The 22,336-nt window shown below is 39.3% G+C and overlaps 1 protein-coding gene across 2 annotated transcripts in view; it reads left to right on the forward strand.

The window, feature by feature from the left end:
- Window positions 1–22,336, forward strand: part of LOC126109635 (trichohyalin) — a 230,864-nt gene that overhangs the window by 102,897 nt on the left and 105,631 nt on the right. For both annotated transcript variants that reach the window (XM_049914680.1, XM_049914681.1), the window contains exon 7: window positions 12,504–12,656. In XM_049914680.1, coding sequence (XP_049770637.1) covers window positions 12,504–12,656 — 153 coding nt within the window. The remainder of the gene's footprint in view (window positions 1–12,503; window positions 12,657–22,336) is intronic.

The raw sequence follows: 22,336 nt of genomic DNA on the forward strand, positions 1-22,336 counted from the left end.
TAGTTCCAATGGAATGTTGTCTACTCCCGGGGCCTTGTTTTGACTCAGGTCTTTCAGTGCTCTGTCATACTCTTCACGCAGTATCTCCCATTTCATCTCATCTACATCCTCTTCCATTTCCATAATATTGTCCTCAAGCACATCACCCTTGTATAGACCCTCTATATACTCCTTCCACCTTTCTACTTTCCCTTCTTTGCTTAGAACTGGGTTTCCATCTGAGCTCTTGATATTCATACAAGTGGCTCTCTTTTCTCCAAAGGTCTCTTTAATTTTCCTGTTGGCAGTATCTATGTTACCCCTAGTGAGATAAGCCTCTACATCCTTTCATTTGTGCTCTAACCATCCCTGCTTAGCCATTTTGCACTTCCTGTTGATCTAATTTTTGAGACGTTTGTATTCCTTTTTATTTTTTATCTACCACAGTTTTTTTTTTCATTTTATTTTACAAGCAACAATATTGTCCATTTCAAAGCAGCTCCCTTTGACAGCTATGTACCAGTAGAGTATTTGTTTCTAGTCTTGGCAGCAGCATTGATAGGCTTCAACTAGTAGGGCCTTTAACATGTTGGTCACAGTCTTTTGAATGTTCTCCAGAGTCCCAAAACAACATCCTTTCAAGACTTTTTCAAATTTGGGAAAAGAAAACAGGCATGAGAACTCAGATCAGGTGAATAGGGGGGCTATGGAACAACAGGAATGCCTTTTGAGGTCAAAAATTTAATGATGGAAATTGCCATTTGACATGTGGTGTTGACATGATGCAGCATCTACTTGTTTGCAATGTCGGATCTCACTTGGTTCACCCTTTTCCTGAGCCTTTCAAGGACATCTTTGTAAAACGCTTAGTTGACAGTTTGTCCTGGAGGAAAAAATCCCTTATGCACAGTAGCCCTACTGTCCAAAAAGCATATCAGCATTGTTTTGATTTCCTTATTCAAGTTTTTTTCAGTCCAGGAGACGTCTCAGTATGCCACTTTGTCTCAGGATTGTACTAAAAAATCCAGGATTCATCACCTATGATTGCACAACTGAAATGGTCATAGGCAATCCTCTCAAGAAGATCAATGCACACGTTTCTTCAAATGTCCTTGTGCTCAGGTGTAAGGTTTTTCAGCACCATTTTGGCACAAATCTCGTGCATATGTAAAGTCAGTTGAAATTTTATGTAGGTGAAAGTGTTTAACAGGTCACCCATCATCCTTATTGTTAAATGTTGATCTGATCTCCAAGCATGCATACATTTGATGTTTTCATCAGTTTTTGAAGTTGAAGGTCTTGCTGAGTGAGGTTCATCTTCAATGTGTTCTCAGGGTTAATCTTTAACGTGTCCTCACCCTTCACTCTTCAAAGGTCACACTCATGGATTGTCCAGGTTTAACATAAAACTTGATGGCATAACATTGTTCTGAATTCCGCTCTTCCATTTTCATAACACACAATGAAAACACAGCTTCAGTGATCCCATTCTACAAAATCGCGTGAGGGCTCTATGGAGGTGAACTTGGACTGAGAATCTGAAAGGGATGAACACACCAATCTACACAAATAGAACAACACAGCATTGCCAATTTGCTCACAGTGTTGCGCGTCATTACTTTTCTCACACACCTCGTATATTCCATTCCTGTCTTGTTCCTCAGAGGTTTTCATGTTATTCCACATTTCTGACTGAAAGTATTAGCATTTTTCATTGCCTCAGTATCTCAATTGGGATTTAAATTGCACCCAAAATGCAAAGGTAAATTAAAAAGTATCTGCATGTTTCTAATTTATTAAAAAAAATAAAAAATTTCTAACCTAGTCACTCTACTTTCCAATGCACTTGGTCTGTCATAGCACAAATTTTTCAATACCCTCAGAAAAATGTTTTTCAGTTGAGCAGAGAGTCATGAGTGCCCCAGTTCCTTCAACTCTTTACTCATCGTTAAGTGACCCAAACAGATCAAAATTTGACAGGTGAAATTAGGACTGTACACACAATGCTCCAACACTTTGAAATGCATATTCTGAAGAGTTTGAATGTTGTATGTGGTCATATATGGCCATGCATTCTCATGCAAACAAATTGGCCAAGTGTGAACAGGACTTGTGCACTGGAGGTCCCGTACACATTTAATTATATGCATAGTTCACCCATCCTGGAAATCGGGAGTGTCAACAATTTTTGCCTGTTTTCGATATAGATACTGGCAAGATATCGGTCCCAGAAATGCCAAGACTATGGAGCAGTTTCTCAGACTAGCCTGAACATACAGAAAGAAGTGCGAAAACATGACTACAAGTTACATTTTATGTTTGCATGTAGTAAAGTGTTCGTCTGTTATGCTTTTGATGGATGATGAATTCAGTGTATGTCCTAACGGCAAAAAGATGTTTTTTATATGATATTATTACAATTTAACAATTTTCAGATTTCTTACCTTACTTCTACAGTGAAACATTGCTTCTTGCTAAATTTCATGATTCTGCGTCAACAGGAAAGTACCCTATATGTTTTGATGAGTGAGTTTGTGAATATCAAAATATGTGACATAAATGGCCATATCTTTTGACTGCATTGACTAAGAAGCTTAAATTTTTTATAGTCCCAAGGAACCATAGACCTTAGTATGTGACATAAATTTGAACTTGATATGCCAATCTGTTCAAGAGAAAGAGGGTGTCATAGCTGACAGACAGAAAAACTGATAGAGGGATGAAAAATGAAAAAAAAGAAAAGAAAAGATTTCATGTATATAATTACAAAATAACAATTTTCAGACTTTTTCCTTTGCTTATAGTGTAAAACTTAGAGTTTTGCCAAATTTTATGATTCTAGATCAATGGGAAGTACCCCATAGGTTTTGATGAGTGAGTTTTCGATGAACAAAATGTGTGAGATAAATGGTCATATCTTGTGACTATATTGACTTAGAAACTTAAAATTTTTACACTGCCAAGGGACCATAGCCCTTAGTATGTAATGTTAATTAAATGTGATATGCCAACGTGTTGTAGAGAAAATGAGTCTTAACAGACAAACAGATAGATGGATAGAAAATGAAAACCAAAATATTTTTTTCATGTTATGTAATTAGAAATTAACAATTTTAAGATTTTTTCCTGTACTTGAACTGTGACACCTTGCTTCGTGCTGACTTTCTTGATTCTGTGTCAATGGGGAGTACCCTATATTTTGTTATGAATAAGTTTTGAGAGTATCAAAATATGTAACATACATGGCAGTATCTTTAGATTGAATTGACATACATGCTTAAAATCTGTACACCACCATGGGACCATAAACCTAAATATATAACATAACGTAGTATGTCCTCCCGTTCTGGAGAAAAAGGGTTCTTAACAGTCTGACAGACAGACAGACAGACAGAATGAGATTTTCACTCTGCAGCAGAGTGTGCACTGATATGAAACTTCCTGGCAGATTAAAACTGTGTGCCAGACCAAGTTTCAAACTTGGGAGCTTTCACAGGCAAGTGCTCTACCACTTGAACTGCCCAAGCATGACTCACGCCTCATCCTCACAGCTTTACTTCTGCCAGTACCTCATCTCCTTCCTTCCAAACTTCACAGAAGCTCTCCTGAAAACCTTGCAGAGCACTTGCCTGCAAAAGGCAAAGGTCCTGAGTTTGAGTCTTGGTGTGGCATACAGTTTTAATCTGCCAGGAAGTTTCAGACAGACAGACAGATGGAGGGACAAGAATGCAATCCTGTAAGGGTTCTGATTTTACTGTTTGAGGCACGGAGCCCTAAAAAGGATGTCTTTTAACAACATACCTCAGCATTTGTTTCAAATTGCAGGCTTCAGCTCATTGCAAAGTGTATCACTGTTGTATTGAGTATTTATCATTGACCCCTTTTCCAGGCAGGATTGGCCCTTGTCGCCCCAAAAAAGCTTCCATGCAGAGGGTTGGCTCTTGAATTTTTTTTTACCAAGGTTGTTTCTGTATCATGCTCTGGTGTTTGCTTTCTGGTTCCAAGAGATGAACCTGTGTTTCACCTCCAGTGATGATCTGTTTCAAAAACATTTCATTTTCATTAGCATGGTGCAGTAGTTGCTGACAGATTCTCACATGATTGCACATGTGGTCTCCATCCAATTATTTTGAGACCTATCTTGAACAAACTTATGAAAAATGAGCCTGTTATGCACGATTTCATGTGCAGAACTGTGACTAATATGCATCTGGTTAGGCATTTTACTAATAATCAGTCATTGGTTATTCAAAATCGGGTCAGTGTTGGTATCAATAATAGATATGACAGGATGTTCTGCTCTTTCCTTGTTCTACACTCTTCTTTGGTCATTTTTAAATTGTTAAATCAGCTGGTAAATTATGTCAATATTACAATGCATGTGTTATTAAGAAGAACCAGCCATTATGAAATATATGAAATGCATTCACAGTTGTGAGTATGAACACCGGTCACTTGTATAAGGGAATGACGGCAATGAAAATCAGTGATGGACCAGGACTCAAACCCAGATTTCCTGCTTTATGCAAGCAGTCACCTTAACTGCTCTGCCTATCCATGCATGACATGTGACCAGATCCGAGCTTCCATATGTTGATGTTCCTGTGTTACAACCTGTACTTGTACACACGTTATTTAATTTCTGTACAGGGGAAGACATCTTAATTGAAATTTAATGTGTATGAGTACAAGTTGTGATGCAGGAATGATGACATATAGAAGTATGGGTATGGCCATGGATTGTTCTCGAATAGCCAGTGTGATTAAGGCGGCTGTTCACATAAAATTGGAAATCTGGGTTCGAGTCACGACCAGCACAGATCTTCATTGACAGCTTTCCCTTATACAGCTGATGGTTGTCTGTATTCGCAACAGTGTATACATTTAAGGTATTTCATAATGTCTGTAATCAATGCAGTGACTTTTGTTACAGGTATCCATGTCTGAAGGAACATTGCATTATTTTTCTTAATGACACAGACACTGCAATATCATATTTATCTGCTGATTACAGGCATCGATTTTCAATTAAAATGTCCTCACCTATATGGGAATTACATATTGTGTGTATGAGTACAGGTTGTGATGCAGGAATGATGACATATGGGAGTTTTGGTGTGGCCATGGGTCGTGCATTGATAGTGAAAGTGACCAAACTGACTGCTTGTGGAAAGTGGGAAATCTGAATTTGAGTGTCAGTCCAGCACAGATTTTCATTTTCATCATTCCATTATACAGCTGATGGTTGTTTGTATACATTTCATGGTGCTGGTGAACACTTTCTGTGGTGAAATATTTCCGCTATATTGTGCTGAAAGTCTTCTACAGCTTTGAGCTTCTGGTACCTCTTCAGATCACAAGACATGGATAACAGAATGCTGTTGTTCACTGATGCAGATGGAGAGTGGTGCAGCAATGTTTATTTCACAAGACGGACGGATGTAACAATGCTGAAATGAGTCACAAGCAATGAGAATAACACCATCTGGGGCTGCTGGGTGCACTAAGCAGTACTGCCAACTTAAAGACAGTTACAAAATAAGTGCAGAATCTTATTGATTTACCCTCATATTTGAAGTTCAGCATTCACTCTAGGACACAATCTTTGAGCACTGGTTTTCAAAACTGCATCACTGGATTTGACAAATCACTTCTTTTTGCTGAACATCAATGCGTTAACTCTCTTTACATGGTGATTTTATTTAAATAGATTTATTTTGCCTGAAAAAACTGAAAGCAATTAGAGGCTAATTCTTACAAAAAGTAGAAACAGCGACTGGCCACTGTTAATAATACTATTTATTCAGCTCAAATAATGCCACTACATGTTTCAAACTGACAGTTTGATTGTCAATCAGCTGTTCACATTTAAAATTACATTTAGGTTATGCTTTACATGTGAAGTTGGCTGTTTTTTTCTGTGGAGAAAATTCCTTGGGGTGGTCGTGGCATCAAAGTTCCTATATTATTTTATGTCAACAGTGCTGATAAATAATGCAGAATTTTTGGCACCACCACCAGTGCAAGGAATGAGAACAGGAATAGACCACGCACCAAACCTTGCAGGAGACAAAACCAAGTTTCCCTTTCATGTTTGCTTTCAGTAATATTGGTCTAGTATGTTTGTTATAGAATTTCTAATGGAAAGAAGAAAAAGATTGTAGCAGTTTCCACAACGAAATTTTGTGTTGAAATCTGGCAGAAAATCCAAAGAGATTCTGGTCGTATGTGAAGTATGTTAGCGGCAAGAAACAATCAATGCCTTCTCTGCGTGATAGAAATGGAGATACTATCGAAGGCAGTGCTGCCAAAGCAGAGTTACTAAATATAGCTTTCCGAAATGCCTTCACAAAAGAAGACAAAGTAAATACTCCAGAATTCGAATCAAGAACAGCTGCCAACATGAGTAATGTATAAGTAAATATCCAAGGAGTAGCGAAGCAACTTAATCACTTAATAAAAGCAAGTCTTCTGGTCCAGACTGTATACTGTTTAGATTCCTCCCTGAGTATGCTGATGCAATAGCTCCATACTTAACATTCATATACAATCGTTTGCTCGATGAAAGATCCGTACCCAAAGACTGGAAAGTTGCACAGTTCACACCAATATACAAGAAAGATAGTAGGAGTAATCCACTAAATTACAGGCCCATATTATTAATGTCAATATGCAGCAGGATTTTGGAAAATATATTGTGTTTGAACATTATGTATTATCTTGAAGAAAATGGTCTATTGGCACACAGTCAACATGGATTTAGAATACATCATTCTTTTGAAACACAACTAGCTCTGTACTCACATGAAGTGTTGAGTGCTAGTGACAAGGGATTCCAGACTGATTCCATATTTCTGGATTTCCAGAAGGCTTTTGACACTGTACTACACAAGCAGCTTGTAGTGAAATTGCGTACTTTTAGAATATCATCTCAGTTATGTGACTCGATTTGTGATTTCCTGTAAGAGAGGTCACAGTTTGTAGTAATTGATGGAAAGTCATCGAGTAAAAGAGAAGTGATTTCTGGTGTTCCCCAGGGTAGCATTATTGGCCCTTTGATGTTTCATATCTACATGCATCAAAAAAAGTTTTGCATCACCTCGGTTCCGAGAGTCCCGGGACCTGTACAGAAAATTGGAAATCAACATAAATATCATTTCTGCCCTTTTTATTGCTCAGGAAAATCACACATTGCCTGTTGTACCAACATACAGTGAGACCTTCAGAGGTGGTGGTCCAGATTGCTGTAAACACTGGTACCTCTAATACCCAGTAGCACATCTTCTTGCACTGATGCATGCCTGTATTCGTTGTGGCATACTATCCACAAGTTCATCAAGGCACTGTTGGCCCAGATTGTCGCACTCCTCAATGGCGATTTGACGTAGATCCCTCAGGGTGGTTGATGGGTCAACTCGTCCATAAACAGCCCTTTTCAATCTATCCCAGGCATGTTTGATAGGGTTCATGTCTGGAGAACATGCTGGCCACTCAGTCAAGCAACGTCATTATTCTGAAGGAAGTCATTCACGAGATGTGCACAATGGGGGTGCGAACTGTCGTCCATGAAGATGAATACCTCACCAATATGCTGCTAATATAGTTGCCTTATTGGTTGGTGGTTGGCATTCACGTATCGTACAGCCAATATGGCACCTATCATGACCATCAGCATCATATGTCAGCCCCACATAATGCCACTCTAAAACAGTAGGGAACCTCCACCTTGCTGCACTCACTGGACAGTGTGTCTGAGGCATTCAGAATGACCGGGTTGCCTCCAAACATGTCTCCGATGATTGTCTGGTTGAAGGCATTTGCGACACTCATCGGTGAAGAGAACATGAAGCCAATCCTGAGCGGTCCATTCGGCATGTTGTTGGGCCCATCTCTACTGCACTGCATGGTGTTGTGGTTGCAAAGATGGGCCTCGCCATGGACATCAGGAGTGAAGTTGCGTATCGTGCAGCCTATTGCACACAGTTTGAGTCGTAACATAATGTCCTGTGGCTGCACGAAAAGCATTATTCAACATGGTGGCATTGCTGTCAGGGTTCCTCTGAGCCATAATCCATAGGTAGCGCCTATCCACTGCAGTAGTAACCCTAGGGTGGCCAGAGCGAGGCATGTCATTGACAGTTCCTGTCTCTCTGTACCTCCTCCATGTCTGAACAACATCATTTTGGTTCACTCTGAGATGCCTGGAAACTTCCCTTGTGTAGAGCCGTTCCTGGCACAAAGTAACAGTGCAGATGCAATCAAACCACAGTATTGACTGTCTAGGCATGGTTGAACTACAGACAACATGAGCCGTGTACCTCCTTCTTGGTGGATTGACTGGAACTGATCAGCTGTCAGACCCCCCTCCGTCTAATAGGCAAACTTCAGTTACATGATAAATCAGTCAAATCTAAAGGCCATAAATTCAACTAAATACCTAGGAATTACAATTATGAACAACTTAAATTGGAAGGAATACATAGAAAATGCTGTGGGGAAGGCTAACCAAAGACTGCATTTTATTGACAGGATGCTTAGAAAATGCAACAGATGTAACAGCTCTACTAAGGAGACTGCCTACACTATACTTGTCTGTCCTCTTTTAGAATACAGCTGCTGATATCCTTGCCATATAGGATTGAAGGAGTACATAAAAAAAAGTTAAAAGAAGGGCAGCACCTTTTTTATTATTGCAAAACAGGGGAGAGAGTGTCACTGAAATGATACAGGATTTGGGGTGGACATCATTAAAACAAAGGTGTTTTTCGTTGCTGCAGAATTCCAATTACCAACGTTCCCATCCAAATGGGAAAATATTTTGTTGACACCAACCTACATAGGGAGAAACAATCACCATAATAATATAAGGGAAATCAGAGCTTGTACAGAAAGATATAGTTGTTTTCTCTTTCCACATGCTATACGAGACTGGTGTAATAGAGAATTGTAAAAGTGGTTCGATGAACTCTCTGCCAGACACTTAAATGTGATTTGCAGAGTGTCCATGTAGATTTAGATGTAGATATGTGATATAATTACAGTGTTTGGAGTTTTTTCTTTTACTTGTGGTACAAAACCTTGCTTCTTGCCAAATTTCATGATTCTGGGTCAACAAGAAGTACCCTATCGGTTATGATGAGTGATTTTGCAAGTATCAAAATATGTGACATAAATGGCCAAAACTTTTACATGCATTGAGTTAGAAGCTTAAACTTTTTATACCACCAAGGAACCATAGACGTTAGTAAATGACAGAAGTGTCATCTTGATAGATCTAGACAAAGGGGTCTTAACAGATAGACAGACAATTAAAAATGACAAACTTTATTTTTTTGTGTGATATAATACTAATTAACAGTTTTTGGATTTTTTCATTTACTTGTAGTTTGAAACCATGCTTCTTGACAAATTTCATGATTATAGCTCAACGGAATGTTTGCTGTAGGTTTTTATGAGTGAGTTTGCGAGCATCAAAATGTGTGACATAAGTGGCGGTATCTTTTGATTCCATTGACTTAGAAGCTTAAATGTTTTTACAATGTCAAGGGACCACAGACCTCAGTATGTGACATAAATTTAATCTTGATACATGTACACACTTTTGAGAAAAAAAAACAAAGCAATACTATAAGGGTTCCATTTTTACCGATTGAGTCACGTCCCAATGTAATAGTTTCTTTCTGCCATTCTGTTACATCCTCACATCGACCCATCTGACTGTGCTAGTGATAATAATCATTTAGTGTGGCATCGTGTCCTGGTGTAAGACTTCCAATTGGATCCAGAATGAGATTTTCACTCTGCAGTGGAATGTGCCCTGATATGAAACTTCCTGGCAGATTAAAACTGTGTGCCGGACCGAGACTCGAACTCAGGACCTTTGCCTTTCATGGGCAAGCGCTCTAACCAAGCTACCCAAGCATGACTCACGTCCTGTCCTCACAGCTTTAATTCTGCCAGTATCTCGTCTCCTACCTTCCAAACTTTACAGAAGCTCTTTTGCGAACCTTGCAGAACTAGCACTCCTGAAAGAAAGGATATTGCAGAGACATGGCTTAGCCACAGCCTTGGGGATGTTTCCAGAATGAGATTTTCACTCTGCAGCTGAGTGTGCGCTGATATGAAACTTCCTGACAATCGTGCTTGGGTAGCTCAGTTGGTAGAGCACTTTACCCGTGAAAAGCAAAGGTCCTGAGTTCGAGTCTCAGTCTGGCACACTGTTTTAATCATGTTTTACATGAACCTTTCAAGACTCGATCGATCTGTTTACAAAGAGAAAGCAGAATATCTCTTCCTTTGACGTTGTCCAACAACGACCTAGGAAGCTCGACACCCCCGTGGCCCAGGTTCTTCCATGGCTTGTGGTAGTTTGCAGCATTCATTTTATTCCTTGCCCACTTGCTGCTACGTCGAACTTTTGTGGTGATTGTTGGGCAACGTCTTCCACATTATCTGCAACATAAATAAACTTTCTTCCCACAGTATTTCTGAAAACCCAAAAACAAACTTAAATAACATAATAATAATAACTGTTCTTACAATTAATGATATGAATATAATAGAAAGAAACATTCGACATGGGAAAAATATGTTAAAAAAAGGATGCTATGTCTTACCAAACAGGAAAGCGCTGGTAGATAGACACAATAAATGTCTGCTTGTGTCTGTATATGTGCGGATAGATATGTGTGTCTGTGCGAGTGTATACCTGTCCCTTTTTCTCCCTAAGGTAAGTCTTTCCACTCCTGGGATTGGAATGACTCCTTAACCTCTCCCTTAAAACCCACATCCTTTCGTCTTTCCCTCTCCTTCCCTCTTTCCTGATGAAGCAACTTTGGGTTACGAAAGCTTGATATTTGTGTGTGTGTTTGATGTTTTTTATTGTGTCTATCTACCAGTGCTTTCCCGTTTGGTAAGTCACAGCATCCTTTTTTTAATATGTTCTTACAATTATTCATATAAGTCTTGGTCGATTTAACCCTAGTACGCCTAAGGGGTGGTTCGTTGAGCCCACAATTTTTTTATGTCCCCTGCTTTTGCCCAAGTAACTTTCATACTACATATTCCCTTTGAGTTATTGTTTGTTGGCTATTTTATGAAACGTTAGTGTCAATATATTTTATAGAAAATTCCTGCTTTGAAAGAAAAAATAAACTTATTATGGGTCCAACAAACCCCCTCTTAGGCTTCCATGCTATAGAAAATTTCCCTTAGTAGGATTTCGTATTTCTCATCTCTACAACAAGTTAGTTTATTGTTGGTTGGTATTCTTGATATTTACAACAATCGGTTTCTTTTCAGAGGAAGTGATTGTTGACGTCAGTCAGCTGTTATTTATCTTGTAAACTTGCAGTGAGTTAGTGCAGTTTCCAACAGGTACGCCTCCAGTAACTTTGGTGTCCTACCCAGCAAAAACGAAACCAAGTAAAAACTTACTGATGTTGTCAACAATGCACGAAGATAAAGGCACTATTGGAGGAGAGAAGAATAAAACCGAGGTGGAATTGATACCATTGATACCATTGATCAAATGGCGTGTATGTACACCTGCGAGAGGGGAACAAAGAGATGGCCTCTATCTGTCTTTTACTCTTTCATCGACATTTGTGCTATCAATGCTACCACCATAATCATCCAGCAACATCCAAGATGGAATGAAAAGAAACACAACAAACGGAAAGTTTATCTTCTGCAAGCTGGGATGGAACTAGTGAAATCTCAGGTAGAAGAAAGAAGTGCCAAAGCAAGAAGGTTATGTAACCAAATTGCTCAATCAATGGAGACTATTCTACAAAAGAAAATCAAAGAAGTGACAACAGAAGCACGTCAGCCTCCTGCAAGGAAAGGTCGGTGCCATATTTGTGTAAGAAAACCTAAAACAAAGAAGCAGAGGTACAACAATCTAAGTAATCAAAAACAGTATTGTGGACAGTGTCATAAACAAGTGTGTAGCATGCATTCAGAAAAAATTGTGAAGTGTGTCTCTTGCCCTGAAGTTGAGGACTCAGAATAGTCTATTGTATATGAACACATCTGTATTTTGTATTGTATGTCAATTTTTTATTCACTCAATTCAATATTTATAACAATTTACAACATTTATAAACTGATGCCTTAGTTAAAATACATAAAACATTTTGAAAGTTGTAATTTTTCGTCAGTAAACTCATTTAATACCTGTGGGCTCGCTGAATCCCCCCCCCCCCCCCCCCTTAGGCATCCAAGTTAGAAAAAAAGGCTTGGGCATCCTAGGGTTAATGAGGGGTGGGACAGACCTAAGCCTTGTGACACCACAACAGACACTCACACACATACACACACACACACACACACACACACACACACACACACACACCACTTCAATGGCATAACTTACGTTGGTGGTGGAGTGACAGCCAGTTCTACGCCACCTGTAGCACTCCAAAGTGACTGGTGTGCAGTTTTGAAGGAGTTCCTATTATTCCCTCACTGGACTGATGAGAGACAACTCTCAACTAACACTGATTCTTGACACTGTGGTGCAGGTGGAGAGTGAAGTGGAGAAGCTGCGTCTCAAGGCTGCCTCTTCAGCGGACGGAGGAGACCACACATCCCAGGCGGTGGCGGAGTGCCTGCGGGGCCAGCTGGACGGCGAGCGCAGCGTGCGGAGGCGGCTGGAGCGGCAGCTGCAGGCAATGGTAGGTGCGGGGGCGGCGGCTGTGGCTGGAGCTGGGAGTGTGGCTGTCTCGGGAGCCGGGAGCCGGCCCTACCGCCACGCCGTGCTCGCCTTCTAGGGCTCCGCTCTGGAGCTCTGCCGTAGTTTGTCGCTTTCTGTCTCCGTGTACGTCCACGCATCTGTCGCCCGATCAGTGTCGAACTTTTGTGATGGCATAACGAATATGAACGTGTACTGTACTAGCAGCTTCTAGACATGGCCACATCTAGAGATTGTACTTTAGTATTCATTACTTCCTCCCATCTGTACCCTGCCCAGTCTCCCCTCCATCAACTTTTTTTCTTTTTTTAAATGTCCGGAACTTGTAGTTTCCAGTAATACATAGCTCTTACTAGAAGTCATGAGCAGCCCACTGTTATGAATACAAACCGTTATCATCTAAACAAACTGTGCTTAACATCTTAATCTACTACTCTTTTGTCACTTTTCAGTATGGTATCCAGCTCTCTGCAGATCGTTAACTATACTTCCTATGATGTACATCTTTAATTATGCTTGTTATGTTTATATAACAGCCTTCAAAAATGTTGTGAATGGTTTTGTAAATTGATCAGGTTGGAGGGGGTGGGGGGGCTGTGTATGTAAGATTTGAAAGCAAACATGAATAACTGAGCTTCTACCAGAAAATGAAGATATATAACACATTTGGAAACTATAGAAACATGACATACACAGTTTCAAAATTTTAGTGAGACAAACTAGTAGTTGCAGAACAGTAAAGAATTTTTTTCTGCAGTGATCTGGAACATCTCTTTTAGTAGTAGTCATGTCAGGCTGTTGAAAGATACTGACACACGTCTTTCCGGATACCTTCCAGGGCCTCGTAGAAGTGAAAAAATTATAGTGTGTGCTGAGTTGGGACTATAAGGAGGGAAGACATTCCCACCCAAAGATTTGACAGTTTTGTCCACAGTGACGTGAACAGTGTGACGCTGCATATTATTGTGCTGCTGATTGGTCTTTATCGGGAGCTTATCATACAGTGCACAGTGAAGCTTCAAAAGTGCCTAGTTCTAGCGGATAGCATTTATTCTTCCTGTAACTTCACCAGCATATTACTCTGCTGTTGCTTCCATTTCTAATAGTGAATCCAAATGGTGCAATTTATTTCAGATTCATAATTACAGACCCAGCTTTCATTGAAAAGTTGTTATCTTAATCTCAACCCTCAAGGGTTCTTCTCGTAACTTGGTGGTCATTGGTCAGTAAATGTCAGACCCAACAGGTACAAACATATGATAACTTAAGCTCTGAATCATTTCCTGCGCTTCTTATATCCCGCTGCAAGTTTTATTGTGAATTCAGTCACAGTGAGACATGTGTCTCTTCTAATGCAGTTGACTACTCTTTACTTGTCATGAACTGTGGAGGCAGTTGGAGGGCAACCACAGTGAGAATCACCTCAACTACTTGTTTTTCCATCTTTGAAGTTAATGTTAATAACATCCACTACAGCTGGATTAAGGTACATTTACTATGTCACAACTGGCATCGTTCAGTGAACATCAGGTGGCACTGCCAATAGTCTTCATGACAAATTCTCACAGAACTGGGATGATATCATAACTCAAGAAGTCTAATCATCTTATATAAAATTGTAGACACATTCTAGTCTAGTGTGCACATTATGCCATATTTCCTGCACTCACTACGCTCTGTACTTCTGCCAGGTGATCAGTGTGTGTGTGTGTGTGTGTGTGTGTGTGTGTGTGTGCTCATCATGTTCCAGAAAGTGTCTTCAATGTTACTTGAGATGATTAGACCTTCCAGGTCATCATATTGGCTCAATTCTGTGAGAAGTTGTTACAAGGACTGTTGACAGTCTCTGTTCGCTGAATGAAACCAGTTGTGACATAACAGTGATGTTTCTTAATAACATTAACATCAGCTAACTGTGGCACACAGGGTGACTGAGATCATCTATGAACTTTTGCCTTCATCTCCTAAGACGGTTCACACACACACACATCTACATAAGGAAGTCTGAGGTGAATTTCAGCAACAGATTTGTCCTCTTCAGCAAGGAATTTAAGATGAAAGTGCTGTTTACATGAAACAATTATGTCAGCCATTTTGTAAATACAGCCTATGGTCACAGCATTAAAGTTAATGAATGACATCACAGTATGTCAACATATAGTGAAAAGCCTGCAGATTATTGTACTGTCATCAGTTTATTAAAAAAATTTAACAGCAGTTGTAACAAGAATTGCTCATGATTTTTTTAACGCCCCTCATACTACTTCCCATTTGAACATCAGATCTTTACAAGCCCATCAGAATTACTTTGCTTTCACTTTGTCTGTCTTCTACTGGATTGCCTGTTCAATGGCCTTATTTGGTAATAATACGATGATCACAAGACATTGGCTATTACAGTTTTCTTGTAACTCTTAGACATGGTTATATTTAAAAATGACACTTAAATTAACCCCCACTGCTCCCAACAAAATGAACATTTATTGATTAGTTTTTAGAAGAAGGATGTTATGCTAACCCAGTTGTACAGCTCTCTCATAAGGTACCAGCTCTGGTGACTTGCAGTCCATGGAAGTTCAACTGACCTGATAGTTGCTCTTTCCAAATATGGATGCTAGATGCCAATAGGTGGTATCAAAATATTCATCCTGAAATACTATATGTGAACCTTGTCTGTGAGTGATCTCTGTGTTGGGGACATGGTTGCTGCATGTCAAAAGTAATAGACACTTTATGCGGAACAATGAATATTTCCGCTCCTGAATTCTGCACATTTGATTATTTTTTAGTGGTGGGACATGATGTAGGAGATACCACTGTTACCATAGTGCTATTAGATGTGCATCATACTTCACAGGTTTTCAAAGGTGTGCTTGTTTAACACAAGGTGGTAGGGCAGGACATTGCTCATATTCTAGGCAGTTAAGATGCTGTCATGAAAAGGGGTGTTGAAACGTTATGATGCTTTTCTGATTGTATTTTGTGCTTTTTGGATTTTATTAGAAAGTTTCTGTGTTTAAATTCTTTCTTTATTTATTTTAACTGATTGTACAGTCTTGACAATTTGGATTTATAACATTCTTTTGTTCCAAACCATTTGAGATCGATGAAAATCCAACAGAGTTCCTCTCACCCATTGTCATGTGACTGACTGCTGTGGAATTATACTGATCACAGTCATGATTAGGTCAGTGATGAAATCGTGCCACCACCATATATGTCCACACTTCTTTATGATTTGTGCTACATCCTTTTAAAGTCTGCCACTCAAAATACAAAACATGGCTGTGCTTGATGGTGACTAGTCATCGTCATCAGTGTCACTGGAGTACAGTTTGCTTCTGAGCACTCTGAGAATGATGGCTGTTATCATATGCCTCTCAATTAGTTGAGACTTTCAGGGAAGAAGTTTGCCTAGATCTCATAGGGGTGAAACTAACGTACATGGCCTGCATATTAAGAATGTTTTATAAATTTTTGATTTTTTTACTAGTACAGCTCACAGTAGTTTAAGTTTTTAAGTAGGAGAATTTCTACTCCTATGCATGAACCTGGCAATCCTTAACCACTGCGAAGAAATAAGTACCACGTTCCTCTATAAAAAATCCCCTCCCCCCCTCCCACTGTGGCTTCTGACATCAATGTTAGCAAGTCTGTTAGAGAATAATTAGGCAGAATCAGATGTCAATAACAATATTTGAAATGTTGTCTCAATTCTTCATATACATTGTTGCTTTCTGTTATTAAAGTCTGTGAGAGTACTTGAACAGGAAGCTTTGGAGATCACAGTAGTAGTCTTTATGCTGCAGTAGATGTTTCTTAGAACTCTGACCATAAGAGTTTGTTATTTTTGCACTTTCTGGTCCATTGATTCTCCTCCTTCATCTTCTTGCTGCAAATCTCTCAATATCATGAAATATTTTCTGAATCCATTTGTAACTATTGTGCTTCACACTGAGCAGCTACTGAGTTATTAAGAAATATGTGGTCACTATACATATCAAATTCAGGTTTACTGACGGTGCTAGGAAGTGTTATCAAGCTACATCTGGAATTACATCCCATTTAAGCAAAAGACGTTTAGTGGTCTTAATGTATTAGTAAATACCTTCTGTAGATATGTTAGACATAAACTGATTCTTTAGTAATCCATTATACATTACTACTGTAGATAAATCAGATACAATTGAATACTTTGTTAGTTAATTTATGCATGGCTTTGAAATAAATAAAGATTTATTACACATCAATGCGTTCATTATTAACACTTCCCTGAACGTACAAAACAATTTTCTAACAAGACTGATTAATTTGAAAAATTGTTTTGGCGTTTAGGTCCTGACCTGCATCCACATTTCCTTTCATCTTTCATCTTTATCATGAGCTCACTGGACAAGTAATTAGTCAACATCTCCATACTAGCTAGCAACAAACTAGTAATGTGAGAGGGTGTTTGTGGCATAGGAATTTCTCCAACATCAAATTCTTGCTGAGGCTCACGAGAAGGTCTGAGACAGCAGTCATTACACTTGCCACTATTTGCACTGTCCTAGTTACAGGAAAGATAACATAACACATCAAGGACATTATTGACTTGTTGCAGGGTAGTTACTTGTGTGGAAAGCCTGGAAGATCAGGACTTTTCAGGGAATTTGAATTTACTGGAAAAGTAATGGAAATCTGAAAGGCTCAGGGAATTCTGAGAGACTCAAGGGGAAATTGAAATGTTAGCTGACAGAATTCCGACTCTCTTTGTAATGAATCACACTGTGATTTGTTGCCTACCTCGGGCTGTTCGTTGCGTTCCACCAGTTGCCAGGTTCCATGTTTCCCACTGCATGATTGTGTGTGAGAATTTGTCATGCAATTCTAAATTTTTCATTCATGCAAAAGAAAATGTGTTTCTTTTTAATTTTATAAAGAGTATAAATACTGGTCCATTTATGAATGCACATACTTTTTAGACCAGCATTTAACATTCAAACTTCAGCTCTTTTTCAGTAATTTCAGTGAAATGATAAACTTTGCAGACTTACTCCCAGTGTCGCACTTAAGGTTGACATAGACGAAATTGTGAGCCTTCACCACTACAGATGTTAAATTTGAGTGACAACAGTTCAAAGTCTCTCCCTGTGAGGATTTCTCACACACCTGAGGCTATTGCAAATGAGATGGCATGGCACAGAATGGTAATGAATGATGGTACTGAAGGAATTTACAGGAGTGTCAGCAGCTTAACACTTACAAAATTACTGGTAAAACAGATTGTTGATCCTATTTGAACTCAGAATAACTACTAAGAAGTGACATGGCGAGTCAAAAAATTTCATTTTGCAGCCATGAGAACTAGTAAAGTAAAACTTACCTTCATGTGCAACAGCAACTAGTTTGGGGAAAATCAGAACTTCAGTGTGGAAATTTAAGGAAAATCTTTTGCTGAAACAAAGTTGCCACCCCGTGTTGGTTGGTACTACACTTTACAGATGTATCCAGCAGGGTCTGCTTCCGACTGTTAATGAATTACTTGACTCGTTATACATCCCTCACCAGTCTCCTTTGCAGTGGAATTTATGATAAACAATCCCTGAATGAAATCAAACAATGGAAAGACCATCTTCATGTTTTCATGGTGTAAAGACTGTTACATAAAATTTTGGACATGCAGCTGCATAAATTCAGCTTCTTCTTCTAATATTTTGGCTGAATACTGCCCAGCCATCTTCAGAGTGAGCTGAGGTCACTAACACCCCAGCACTTGCTCCATCCTTTTATACCCGAGGACCAAACCACTGCATATGTGTAAAAGGACAGAGCAACTGCTGGAGTAGTTAGTCACCTCAGCTCACTCTGAAGATGGCTGGATGGTATTCAGCCAAAATATTAGAAGAAGAAGCTGAATTTATGCAGCTGCACACCCAAAATTTTGTGGAACAATGGAAAGACCAGATTGGAATATCAAATATTATGGAAAGGATAGATTGCTACTCAACATAAAGTTGACATGTTGAGTTACAGACAGGCATGATGGAAAGAACATCATACATTAATCTTTTGACCACAGCCTTCATCAGAGAAGGAAAACATACATGCATTCGCATAAGCAAGCACGTCCTCACATGCATACTCTGTGTCTGGCCTGAGTAGCCTGAGGTAGTGGTTATGTGTGTGTGTGTGTGTGTGTGGGGGGGGGGGGGGGGGGGGTGCGTGTGTGTGTGTGTGTGTGTGTGTGTGTGTGTGTGTGTGTATTTTCCTTTTCTGATGTATCCTTTGGCCAAAAGCTTAATGTGTAACAATCTTTCATTGTGCCTGTCTGTAACTCAACATTTCATCTTTATGATGAACACCTAAATGAATGAATGAATGGATTTATGTTCTAGTGTTGTGGTATACTGTTTCCATTCTTGGTGCGCCGTTTAAGCTGTAGAACTTTTGTGATCATATCTTGTATACTGAATTACTTACCGTCGTAAACCTCCATAAAGCAGATTCATAGTGAAAAATCATTTTTTTGCTTTCCCCAGTTTATCCAACAGTGACTCTCCTTACCTCTGAGTGACTATTCAATCTGTTTCCAAGCACAAATAAAAGTATTTGGCACTGAATAGATTTATTAATTGCATCAAAATGCAAAAGTAAGAAAATTTAGCAATATAGAATTTGCCATATTTCAGGGTGAAGGGAGATGATGTTTGTGCAGTATTTTTGTACTAGTCAGGAAAAATTAAACAGTGGAAATTCTGTGATGAAGTGGAGAGGTTACCACTCACCGTATAGAGTGGCAGATACACATACAGAAAATTATCTAGCAGTTTTTTTTTCAATGTGGGTGCCTGCCACTCCGCTCCTTCTCTATGTGGTGAGCAGAAATCTTGGTAGAATTCCTAGATTCAAAGAAAATCTTTTATTAAACTGTACCTGAGCCCACCTGGCTAGCCGCGCGGTCTAACATGCTGCTTCCCGAGTGGGAAGGTGTGCCGGTCCCCGGCACGAATCCGTCCAGCAGATTAGTGTCGAGGTCCAGTGTGCCGGCCAGCCTGTGGATGGTTTTCAAGGCAGTTTTGCATCTGCCTTGGCGAATGTGAGCTGTTTCCCCTTATTCCGCCACAGTTACACTATGTCGGCGAATGCTGTGCAAACACTGTCTCCACAGGTACGCGTACGCCATAATTACTCTACCATGAATACATTTAGGGTTACACTCGTCTGGTATGAGACATTCCCAGGGGGGTGTCCACTGGGGGCCGAACCACACAATAACCCTGGGTTCGGTGTGAGGTGGTGGTGGTGTGGGTGGACTGCTGTGGCCTGTTGTTTGGTTGTGAACCACTGAGGGCTATGGTGGGACGAAGCCTCTCTGGCATTTCTAGGTCCCAGGTTTCATACACAATACACAAACTACCCACCAGTTTGCAGGTTGTCTTGTTGTAAGATAGATTGTCTTGTTGTAAGATACTCCTTCACAGTTTCATTTCACATGTACATCCAGATAGTGCATGACTCTTGATATTTTTTTGAGGAATATTGAGAACAAATTCACCAAACTTAACAACTTAAAATTGCCATGCAGTAGGGTGTAATAGGTCTGAATTTAGAAGATATAAGTGTCTAGGAATGATTTTCACATAGGGCATATTGTTCCACCCTACCTTAGAGTTGCTCAGTGCATTTTAAAATCCGGGGAATAGAAGCCTATTTGCATATGTGATACAACCCGAATATTTCTTATGGTATATCGAATAACTGAATACATTAAAAAAATCTACTCAGCAAGCAGAAGAACACACATATAAAGGTATTTGAATTTGCAAGTTTACAGAGCCATTATCTCCTTGTTCTGGCAGAAGAGCTGAAGGTGAAGGAAGAAGGGTGAAGGAAAAGAACCTCCAGTCATGGATAACTTACCAGACAGGGTGATTTTTCATTGTTATGATGTTTTGTTGTTTTTTGTTGTTACGATGTATTCCGTTTTTGAGATGGAACATATTCCTTTTTAGTCATTATTCTTATTGCCATTATTCCATCATTAATGTTCCGTTATTTGATTTTTTTATTGCAGGCTGCTGACACTGAATGACTGAAATGAAAATTGCAAGTAACTTATGTGTGATCATATGATGACTCCACGTCGATTTTTGTTTTATGAATGTTAGGCCATGCTCCAAGACGTATTTCTCTGCCTCACGATATATCTTTGAGAAGCGGGAAAGATTCAGATAATGGTTTGGAACATAAACATGTAAATAGTTTGACTTGCTGAGCTTGTTCAACTTTGAAACTGCTATCTGAGTGAGTATAGACTCTTATGAGTCTATAGCATTGGAAAATGAAACATTAGGCAGGCGAATATATCTTGGACCACAGCCTAATGCCCATAAAACAAAAAGCACCAAGGATATAATTTATGTGTGTTGTATCTCATAAATCGTCAGGGTCTACACCAAATTAGATGAATGGTTAAAAATTTCATCATGCAACAAAAAGGCAGAAAAAGAAATATTTCCTATGACATCACAGCTCAACTGAAATGTTCACCAAACTAAACAAGTAGTTTTGTTAACACATTTCATGAAAATTGTTACCACTAGTGAACTTGTGGACAGATCTTCAGGAGCAACATGTTATTTTGATGCATATAGTTTATTCTCCAAAGTAACTTGTGATTCATGAACTGCGGCATATTGATTTTTGATTCAGTGTAGCAAATAGAAATGTTTGGGTAAAATTTTCAGGATTTTATAAGATGTCAAAGTCATGTGTCTATTCAAATGTATAACATGGGTTATGAGAAACATCTTACATGTGAGCAGAGAACCACATTCTGAACATGAAGCCACTATGTAAGAGTGGTGCTCAGTGAATTTGAATGTTTAAGCAGTATAGACATATTTTCCCACCTGCAGCATACCAGCTACCCAGATTGATGTAGAAGACTGTATATAGGAGCTCAAACATGAAATGGAAGTATGTCAAATCTGAATGAAAATACTCTCAAAACTGCTTAGTTGTATAGGGGAATTGCATTCATGCAATGGTGCTTCATGTTCTTCAGGTTGATGCTTTGAGACAATGAATTTGGCATCATGTAAAGTCTGTGAGCATTTATAATTTAAAAAAGATTTGAAGCCACTCAAACAAATCATTTCATAAACTGTTCGACTGTTATATTGATGCATTAAGATACAGTAGGCGTTCTTGACATTGTCTGTGCACATTTTGCCCCCTCTCAGAAAAAAAAAAAAAATTATCTTCACAGGTGGTGCTCATTAAGATGAGTGCAAATGGTAGAGCATCGTTTTTTCATGGATTGATGTTACCATTCATTCTCATTAAAGGTACCTTCCCCCATTTTTTTCCTCACTTCTGAGCTACAAACTGGTTTGATGCATCACACCACAACATATTGTCCTGTGCCAACTTCTCAAAGTAGCGTTCACACCCTATGTTCTCAAATATTTGTTGTGAATATTCCAGTCCCTATCTTCACCTATAGTTTTGCTATCTACATCTCCCTCTAGCAACACAGATATTATTCCCTGATGTCTTATTAGAAGTCCTACCATGCAGTCCCTTCTTCTTGTCAGTGTTTCCACACAGCCCTTCCCGCATTGATTCTGTGGAGAACCTCCTCATATCTTATCTCACCAGGCCACTTCATTTTCAACA

The sequence above is a fragment of the Schistocerca cancellata genome, chromosome 12, assembly GCF_023864275.1.
Source record: "Schistocerca cancellata isolate TAMUIC-IGC-003103 chromosome 12, iqSchCanc2.1, whole genome shotgun sequence".
NCBI lineage: Eukaryota > Metazoa > Arthropoda > Insecta > Orthoptera > Acrididae > Schistocerca > Schistocerca cancellata.